This window comes from Lupinus angustifolius, unplaced genomic scaffold (genome assembly GCF_001865875.1).
Source record: "Lupinus angustifolius cultivar Tanjil unplaced genomic scaffold, LupAngTanjil_v1.0 Scaffold_6_47, whole genome shotgun sequence".
Lineage (NCBI taxonomy): Eukaryota > Viridiplantae > Streptophyta > Magnoliopsida > Fabales > Fabaceae > Lupinus > Lupinus angustifolius.
The window spans coordinates 44,800-55,950 of NW_017717483.1; the positions used below are offsets into that span (position 1 = coordinate 44,800).

Sequence of the window (11,151 nt, forward strand, 5' to 3'; positions counted from 1 at the left end):
TAAACGATGTTTTTTGTGTCGGCTTAAAGCACCACGAATATTCTAAGAGATGATAGAAAATTCATGAACAAATCCATAAAGAGAGGGCATAGTGAAACTGCGAGCCCCATGGCTATGTTTGTATATACTGTTGAGAATCAGGAACAAACTCCTATTCCATAGCAGGCCGAGTAGTGAACCCTTTCTCATTGGTAAAGTCCATTCCTTTAACATTTTGAATCATTAAAATCCTCATGATATGTGGTATGCATACGAGCAGGGACCTCGTGGGTAGAGTTGGTAGCATTATAGTCTTAGTCACTATCTATACAGAAAGGATTCCTAACGGTCCCTTTATTGAATAAAACCTTGTTAACATCTAAGTGAACCGTCCCTATGTCCACATTTATAACCGAATTTGTAACAACTAGACCGTTAACGATTGGAGGAGAAAATGGACGCTCTTCCATGGATAGAGGTTGACTTACCAGAATGTTGGGGGCCACTTGAACCTTTATATTTTGACACTCTCTGACTAGGTGTGTAAACCTTCATATTTCACATTGTACCAGAAACCCTTCAACCAAACCTTCCCTACAATATGTTTATCGAGATCCACTTCAACACAAACCCTAGCAAAGCACCCCCTCTTCACATCAAGTGTGTTTCTATCTACCTTCACATGCTTTCCAACCGCTCCAACCAAAGTCATGAGGATGCTCTCATCATAAAAGAAAACATTTAACCTTGGAAATCTGATCCAAACCATAGTTCTCTTTATTTTGGCTTTAGGAGAAACAAAGTTTGGAGTCCATGTCTGCACGGTAAGATAATGATAAAAAATCATCCATGGGCCCTCATCCATCACCTTGGTGCGATCAACTTCTTCCTCAAATTTAACCAGACAGTATCCATTTCCAATATCCATTATTCCAAAGCCGACCTTCAATCTCCAAAGCCTCACTAATCTATCCTTCATCATATAATATCCCATAGTCTTGACAAGAAGGCTAACAACAAGAGCATCTTGCCATGGTTCATAGAGACCTTCAAAAACTGAGTCAACGATTTTCACTATAGGATTTTGTGGGTTGCCATTCACAAATTCAATTGTCGCCAAATTCACCTGAAAAAGATCTATCTTAGGTCTAGGGGATGGTGACTTTTTAGAACCGAGTACCATGTCCTTGAAAGAGACTTTAGTCTTGTTATCCTCCTTCATAGGAGTTGTAAGAAAACAAAATTCACCACCTTCATATTTCTCATATGATAGCTGATGAGTGTGAAATATGTTACATTTGCATTGCATTTAACTTGAATTTTAGGACATAATTATGACTTTAGGATTGTTTTCAGCTTTTATTTCTCTTTGGTCAGGTTGAGCGAGTGTTTTTGGCTATGTTGTGTAGTTTGGATGAATTAAAGCCAAAAAGAGTAGAGATTGGGTGCAAGAAGATGGAATTCAGTGTTGAGGCTATGCGAAGACCAATTGAAGGGTCAAAAGAAGTCATAGATTTTATATTATATTTCTATTTTTTGATTTGTTTTGTTGGGCTTAGCCCAATATTTTGTAATTAGGATAAATGAGAGTTCTCCCTCAAGGATGAAAACACTTTATACTTTATATCACAACTCTCTAATTTAGAATTTTCTATTCTCTTCTCCATCATGAGTGAGTAATTCCCTTTGTTTCTAGGAATGGGGTTATGCCCTTTTACATTCAATAAACACTTGTTCTTACTTCTATTTCATTGAGTGTTGTGATTTGAATCATTAAACTAAGTTTTATTCGTGTGACTTATCTAGGCAACAAATTACACCTCTTAGATATATTAGGGAAGGACCGAGAGGTGAATTCAACTATCTAACCATTCAGTTATTCAAACTAGAATCCTAATTCACGAGAGTAGTATTAGGATTCTCAGGAGTTTCTGGCATTCCCCCTGGGTTGCTACAAAGCGATTGGATAGAAAGATCCAAGTAAAGGATTTTATTGATAACCGTACCACAAGAATATGTGCGATTTCAATTGAGTACACGTGTCAGAGCTCGAGAGAGGATAACACATATAAAAGAGAAATTCACCCTCACAACTTAAATTTTTATGAAAAGGAGCAAAGCAAGGATTTGCGAGTGTAAATGTGGTAACCCTTATCTTGGGAACTCTTCCTAAATTAGATTTCAACCCTTTTTAATATTTTCATAATTATTCTTGTCAATTGCACAATTGTTCTAAATTCAATTTTATTCCTTATTTGAGTTAAGTATAAATTAATTGCTATAATTAAAGGAAATTTTTAATCCTCGTGGGATCGATATTTTATTACTTGACAACATAATCGTGCACTTGAGAAACCGTGCACTATATGCACCTCATCCATAAATTCAATCAAAATGATGGGGAGTCAATTGCTGAAGCATGGGAAAGATTAAATGAGCTAACTGAAGCTTGCCCTCATCATGGAATTCCACCTAGGATGCTGGTTCAGAACTTCTACAGTGGGCTAGACTTTCCATCACAAAAATTGCTGGACTCTTCAGTAGGTGGTGCAAATATGTGCAAAGGAATTGATGCTGCTTCAAATATCATAGAGAATGTGGTTTCCAATCATCACCAATAGGCGAATGAGAGGAGCCATCATCCAAGGAGAGACTCTGGTGCATAATATTCAGGAAATCAAATGGAAAATGTAATTTCCATGCTGGAGAACCTTTCTCAAAGGTTTGGAAAGTTGGAAAAATACCATGCTAATACTATTGGGTCTACTGCAACATGTGAGGGGTGTGGAGCAAAAGGGCATGAGTGGTCTGAATGCAAACAATTCACTAAACATGTACATGGAGCTTGAGCCAATGAACCTGTACATGGAGCATGTGCAATTATTATGATTACAAGGATATGAGCAGGCAGCAATTCAACCCACCATACTGGAAGAAAAATCCCAATCTTGCCTAGAGGAGTAACAACACTCTAAATCATCAACACCAGGATGAGCAAAGTAATAGGAATACTCCAACACGGTTTCGATAGGTACAATCTTCTCCTATTGATCCCACTCTTATAACAATAATGGAAGGTTGGGAAAAATTACTTGCTAACCTTAATAAATTTCAAGAGGATCAAATCACGATTAATAAAAATGTTGCAAATATGTTAAATGATTTAAATTCTAAGATAGAAAACCTAACCGCCATCCATAGAAAAATGTTAGAAACACAAATTTCTCAATAGGCTAGCAACTTTAATAGGCAAATAGGGATGTTTCTAGGACAACTAGAGAAAAATCCAAGTAATGAACATTGTAAGGTTGTCCGATTAAGGAGTGGGAAGGAACTCAATGATGTATCTCGAACTAAGAATGATACACAAGTGGAAGAGAAACATACTGAGACACAACTACTTGAAGAGGAACAAAATTCTGAAAATGTGTCTAAGTATGTAGCTCCATCACTATATGTGCCACTAATTCCTTTTCCTAGAGATTTGAAAAGGAAAAGTTAGAAAAGAAATATGGGAAATTCTTAGATATCCTTAAGAAATTATATATTGCACTGCCCTTCACCGAGACACTACAAGAGATACGTGTGTACATGAAATTTCTTAAGGATATTCTATCTAAAAAGAGAAGACTAGAAGATTATGAAACAATTGTTTTAACTGAGGAGTGAAGTTTTTTAATTCAAAATAAATTACCTCCAAAACTAAAAGATCCTGATAGTTTCTCTATCCCTTGCTTAATTGATAATACTAATTTTGGTCGTGCTTTATGTGACTTAGGGCAAGTGTGAGCCTCATCCCCTTATCCGTATGTAAAAAATTGGGTGTGGGTGAACAAAAATCCACTACTATATCACTTCAATTAGCAGATATGTTAGTCAAATTCCCTACATGCATCTTGGAGGATGTTCCTATCAAAGTTGGGAAATTTTTCATTCCAACGGATTTTGTAATGCTAGAGATGGAAGAAGATGCACAAATTCCAACCATACTAGGTAGACCATTTTTTGCTACCTTTGGTGCTATAATTGATATTAAAAATAGAAAACTTTTCCTAAGCATAGGAGATGAAAAGGTTAAATTTGATATTGTTAAATCTATTAAACAACCTTCTCTTGAGGACTCATGTTATAGGATTGATATATTGAACCAAGTACTAAAAGAGGAAGTGTCTAAAGTGAAATATGAGAATCTCTTGGAGAGAAGCATGTTGGAAGGTGACACTTCAAATTTTGATGAGGAAGTGGCTGAGGGTAGTCATTATATAAATGCAAGCTTAACACCCCCTATAACCTGCATGAGGAGAGCTTGAGGATCACACCTAAATATGATAATTGGGAGAAAGGGAAAGCACCTAAAACGAAAGTAAAAACACTCCCTCCACCATTGGGTATGAGTTTATGGGATCCTGCATGATGCATAGGGATCAATCGTCACGCTAATGACATTAAACAAGCGCTTCGTGGGAGGCAACCCATGCTGGAGGTACATATTTTTAATTCATTAATTTTAGTGTTTTAGTGTCAGCTTTAGTGCCTCCTTGAGTTTGGAGCCTTTGTAAGAGGATGTATATAGTGTCAGCCATAAAAAAAATCATAAACTCTAACAAATAAAAAAACAAATAAAAAAATTTACATGGAAAAATGCTAACACGACAATGCCTATTAGCTACCTCATTAAATAGGATATTTGCACCTAGTCCATTTAGGACATATGCCTATTTGGGACATTTTTCTCTTCTTTTGCAGTTACTTCCACTACACTCAATAAAGCCAACCACTTATAATTGACACATGAGGGTAGTCATTATATAAATGCAAGCTCAACACCCCCTAGAACCTACATGAGAAGAGCATGAGGATCACACCTAAATTTGATATTTAGGAGAAATGGAAAGCATCTAAAATTAAAGTAAAAACACTCCCTCTACCATTGGGTATGAGTTCATGGGATCATGCGTGATGCGTAGGGATCAACCGTCAAACTAATGACATTAAACGAGTGATTCGTGGGAGGCAACTCACGCTAGAGGTACATTTTTTAATTCATTAATTTTAGTGTTTTAGTGTCAGTTTTAGTGCCTCCCTAAGTTCAGAACCTTTGTAAGGGGATGTATATAGTGTTGGTCACAAGAAAATCATAAACTCTAACAAATAAAAAAACAAATAAAAATTTTACATGGAAAAGTGCTAACATGACAATGCCTATTAGCTGCCTCATTAAATATGATATTTGCACCTAGTCCATCTAGGACATATGCCTCTTTGGGACCTTTTTCTCTTCTTTTGTAGGTACTTCCACTACACTCAATAAAACCAACCACTTATAATTGACACATGAGTTGATGACACTTCCGACCTAACCTGTGAGATTTCATTTTCTTTCTCTTATTGTTTAGATTTTTACATTGGGGACAATGTAAATTTCAAAGCTTGAGGGGGTTTTGCATTTAGATAGTTCATTCATGTCATGTATACCATATAGATTTTAAAACATTTAGGTTGAATATTCATATTATCATTCATTATCATATGTTTCATATATCATCTATTCCCTACTTTGTTCTATATGTTGTTTATATGTTTTAAATGAAAAAGTATGCATGAATGATGATTGTTGATATGTAAAAAAATTGTTTTTAGAATCATAACATGAAAGACATTAAATTTGACAATTGTGAACTAAATTTGTTTAAATAAAGGTCTTTGTTTCAGAACTTTTGCTGAATGTACCAAATGTAAGAAACTTGGGCCAAACACAATAAGGGTTCTGATTTAAATTGACAATTGCATAAAACCTTTTTTTCTTTCTTGAGTGCAAAATTTTCTATGATTTTACATTTTTATTTCAGGCATATAACTCCAAATGAAAGGGGGAGCATACTCACATCATCTCAACATCTCTCAAAGTATGATGCTCTCAGAAAACTATACTTTTAAAGAAGATATTGATATGTGATCATAAATAATGGGGAGATTGTGAAGAAAATCTTTGCTCCTGACCTTGGCACGATTTTGATGAAGACACCAACATCACCAAAAAGAAGAAAAGGAAGAATACTTATGAAGACAAAGCTTCAAGACAAAATTAGTCTAAGTCTAAATATGTACTTCTATCCTATACTCTCGAATATACAATAGTAGTAATACTCAAACTATTTTTTAAGAAAATTGAAACACTTAAAGTATAAACAAAGCACTTTTCAAAAATAGTGTGTAACCGGTTACTGTATCTAAGTAACAGGTTACATAAGTGAGAAAACCACATACCCAACAAAAACTGTGCAGGGTAATCGATTACTCTAAGTGAGGTATAGATTACCCAGTTTTAGCAAAGTTGAGTAATCAATTACTCAATGCTGTAATTGATTACTCTAATTAAATTTTAAATGCCCAGTTGGACAGAGAGTTTGGGTAATTGATTACTCAAGGCTGTAATCGATTATTGAGAATTGTTGCATTAGTTTTCAGATTTGAAAATGAATGATTTTCATCCCAAACAAAATAGTTTCATTCCAATCAATTCCTACCCTTTCAAAGAGGTGGTATGGCTGGTTGGAAAGCCTATTTAAAGTCATTGAAACTCTGAATCAAATCATAACTCTTACACAATCTTCTCACAAACTTTCAAACATAATTCTGAAAATTCTCTGAAATATTTTCTGCACTTTTTGCAACTTGTTCTTAAACTTTCAATGTGCATTTTCGGAGTTTCTTGAAGTATAGTGTTTCAAAGTTTTACAAACTTATAAGAGCATTATTACTTAGTATACAAAGAGTTATCATATTGCAAGCGATATTATATTCCAAACTTGTAAAGGCAATCCTACCATTGTTGTAAATTCTTCATTGATATTGCATAATTCTTTATTTCACAAGGGTGTGATAAGAAAGGGGATAGAGTCACTTGGAAAGTGTGTTTTTCAAGAGTGACATAAGTATTAGTGAGTGAGTAAGGTAAATAGAGGTCTTGGGGTGAGATATTGTAATTACAACTCATAATATTTAGGGAAGAAATCTCTTGTGCTGCAAAAGCACTGGACGTAGCCTTCAGTGGACAAGAAGGTGAACCCGTATAAAATCTCAGTGTACTCTCTTCTCCTTTATCTCTTGATTTTTACTTGTTAATTTTCTGCATAATTTTTCCGCTACACTTAACTCTTGATTTTTTAGAAAAAGTGGCCTACTTTTAAGTCAACTAATTCACCCCTCTTAGTTGCAATCTTAGTCTTACGATTCACATTAAACATAAAAACAAACCGACATTTATTCAACCCATCATGAATGGTACACTACCACTCTCTTTTCTCTCTCCTCGATCGACTCCATCTCCATCCTCTTACTCTATACTTACACCACTGCGTACAATGGTTTCACAGCCTCCCTCACTTCACAACAAGCTGATGAACTTTTCAAATCCGATTTCGTCATCGGAATCTACCAGGACACTCTCTATCAAATCCACACCACTCGTACCCTTGAGTTATTAGGACTCCAAACTAACTCAGGGTTATCCAAATGACTCGTTAATGAAACCCTCAACAAGCGTTTGCATGATATCATCATAGGAGTTCTCGACAGTAGAGTATGGCCGGAATCTAAAAGCTTTGATGATACCGAATGCCGGATATACCTAAACGGTAGCATGGAGAATGTGAAAGCGGAAAATATTTTCCTTCCTCTTTGTGTAACAAGAAGCTCATTGGTGCTAGAAGCTTATTTAAAGACTCCAACATGGCAATGAGATATAAGAATGGTAAAGGGGGTGAAATTGTAAGTAATTCCCCTAGAGACACGAAAGGACATGGGACCCATACTGCAAGCACTACCGCTGGGTCCTACATGGCTAACGCTAGCTTTTTTGGTTATGCTAGCGGTATTGCTCGTGGTATGGCCCCACAAGTACATGTAGCAGCCTATAAGGTTTGTTGGGAGGAAGGCTGGTTTTTCTAACATCCTCGCTCACATGAAATGTGCTGTCGAGGATGGCGTTGATGTATTATATCTCTTACTCGGTGGTAGCTCATATCCTTATTTTCTCGATGCAATCGCGATTGGAGCTTTTGCCGCCACGAAGAGAGGGATATTTGTGTCTTGATACGCTGGGAACGGTGGTCCCATATCAGAATCGCTTTCCAACATGGCACCTTGGATTATGACCGTTGGGGCTGGGACCTTGGACCGTGACTTTTTGGCTTACGCAGTTCTTGGCTTGGTGGATAGGTGTTGTTGAACCTTCTACCTTGCCTACAGACACTCGCAAATCACCCTTTAATATTGTGTCAAGTATTATATTATCTTTCGTTACATATCTAATTATGCGTATTCCGAACCAAAACTGGTATTGCATACTATGTAACTAAGGTTAAAAGAGAATTGTTGTCCCTGATTCTGTCCGCAAATTGTCATCTACCAATGAAAATATATCAATTAAAAATCTTAAACATTCACTATTACTACTGACTTTGCTTCATTGTCATTGGGAGAATCATCACATGGACATGATGCAAGACATTATATCTATGTTCATACTTTCTATTGGTTTGTTTGTTACTTTGCTTGAGCATTGTGAGACATAATTATATGACAGTGATTTTTTGTTTTATTTTTATTGATTGTGTTTGGTGTGTTTTGGGTTTATTACATGTACAGCTATGTCTTGTCCACACATAAGTGGTTTGGCTGCATTGATAAAAGTTGCTCACCCAAAGTGGAGTCCTAGTGCGATCAAATCTACACTAATGACAACAACATATACCCTTGACAACACAAACACCACACTCCATGAATCCTCAATAGGAGCCATTTCCACTCCATGGGCTCATGGCGCCGACCATGTTGACCCACAAAAAGCACTATCTCATGGCCTTGTCTATGATGCATCAACCAATGACTACATCAAATTCTTGTGCTCCTTGAACTCCTTAGATCACATTCAGACGATTGTTCAGAACCGTAATGTCAATTGTTCTAAGAAATTCTCTGACCCTGGCCAACTCAATTACCCATCATTCTCAATCTTTTTTGGAATTAAGATGAGGGTAGTTTGCTATAGGCGTACCTTGACGAATGTCGGCGATGACAATTCGGTCTATAACGTGGTCATTGATGGGCCATCGACAATTAGTATAACTGTGAAACCTTCTAAGCTTGTTTTTGGGAAAGTACATGAAAAGAAAAGGTACAACGTGACATTTGTGTCTAACAAAGGTGCTTCTATAAAGGCTGCATTTAGTAGCATCAATTGGAGCAATTTACAACACCAAGTTAGGAGCCCAATTGCTTTTACTTGGTTAGGGAAGTGACATACTTATTTGAGCTTGTAACCAATACATCATAACATTATTATTAGTTGGACAAGTTGAAGTTTGATTTTTTTCTTTACCAATTTTAGAAAAAGATGGAACCATCAGATGTTTATTTACTTTGTTTTATTGTATGTACCTAGTAAAACTGTAACAAATAATACCAATATATTTATCAAAACGAGTCAACATTCTCATAGATGAAAATTCCAAGTGAAACTCATTAGAAGCAGCGCATACAATAATTTTTGGCCAAGTTTTCTGTGTTTTATCTCCTTTTAATTTGACTAAAAAAGTGAGTGCAATTTAATATGAAGTACCTCAACTAAGTGAAAATGTGCATAAAAGTTCACTAGCCTTTTGGTGTTTAAACTAGAATTGGTACTTATCTTGTACACCAAAAAAAGAAACCTCAAAGAAATTTTTCAATAAGAATTGATAAAATGATGGCTTCAGTTGGCAACAAGTACTCAAAGAGAGGAAGAGAATAAGGTTATTAAAAAAGAAGCTACATTAATTGGATAAATGTAATTAAATTGAAAAGGAGGAAGAATTGCAGAACCGAAACGATTCAATATAAATTCATAAATTGATTTCAAAAGTTTATATGTTTTGAATTGATTTTGTAGGGTGCTGACTAGTTAGAATTAGATATTTATCAAACTTTGAACTAAACCATTACATTTTGGATGGTTATGATATTATACACGCTTAAAGACAAATTTGATATCTTTCTCAATTGTGAGATACTTTTACTATCGATTGGTTCGAGTGCTTCTATTAACTCTAATGCATGAAAAATGTAAAGTTTCATATACGAAAATAGATTAAAGAAAATGAATGTTGTTACAAATTAACTAACTCAAATCAATATAAGAATTCCAAAATAAAATCAATAAAATGATATCATTTTAAGATTTGAGTGTATATTATACAATGTCAGTGTAAATATTTATATACACTCAATAAGTTATCTGCCACTCATTTTCATTACTTTTTGAAGAGTCAATAATGACTAAAAATGAATGATGGATAATACAAAGACAACGTATAAAACTGGTAGTGTCAATACATACATTTTTTCTCTTAATATTATGAAATGAACAAAATTACTATTCTAATTACAAAAACAAATAAGTATACCACAATCTCGGTTGGAGAAGCAGAGGCAATAGTAAAGCCATGGCTGAGAAATAAAAACATTGTGAATGTGATGAAATTTGAAAAGAGTGAATGAAACAAGCACAACCTAAAAGTAAATTAGTAAATCAGAGACTTGCCAGTGGACTTTAGAAGCCAAGGCGATGAAGATAATGAAACTAGGATTGAGAACATACATGAACATGAATGTCTTAAACCAGTAGGTGAAGTTATACCATTACATAATTCCGGTTCCACTAATTAATCATATTTCGATAAAGTGAAATATACATATATATATATATAATTTAAGAAACTAATAGAAAAAAATGTTATTTTTTTTTATTTACATCATTCTTAAATGTTAATTTTTTTTATTTACATCATTCTTAAAATGTATATTAATGTCTTAGTAAAAACAGACAATGTTAATCTTCCACAACATTTGAGAAAAAGACACTTTAATATTTTTTAAATAAAATTTGTGGCCACTTTGAATAACATGACATTGAATCTCATGCTATTCTCCTTCTCTATCAAATGAACATCACATGTACCCATTCATATCCCATTTGATGTATTTGTCCAATTATAAAGTGACACACAATTAAAAATAAAAATCATAAATATAGAAACTAATATATTTACCTTATTTTGTGCAATATAATTGGCTAGGGACATGACAACATGATTTTCTTGGGACAGAGGATTAGTGTCCTTATCTATCTGT

General features: G+C 34.8%; 1 protein-coding gene and 1 pseudogene across 1 annotated transcript; one reads left to right on the forward strand and one right to left on the reverse strand.

The window, feature by feature from the left end:
- Nucleotides 1–514: 514 nt before the first annotated feature.
- Nucleotides 515–1,162, reverse strand: LOC109337427. Its single transcript, XM_019574406.1, has one exon. The coding sequence runs from the start codon at nucleotides 1,160–1,162 to the stop codon at nucleotides 515–517; it is 648 nt and encodes a 215-aa protein (XP_019429951.1).
- Nucleotides 1,163–7,217: 6,055 nt separating this feature from the next.
- Nucleotides 7,218–9,332, forward strand: LOC109337428 (annotated as a pseudogene).
- Nucleotides 9,333–11,151: the final 1,819 nt, after the last annotated feature.

Bases quoted from the DNA above. Each gene is read 5' to 3' on its own strand.
- LOC109337427 (XM_019574406.1), bottom strand. From the start codon at position 1,162: ATGGTACTCGGTTCTAAAAAGTCACCATCCCCTAGACCTAAGATAGAT.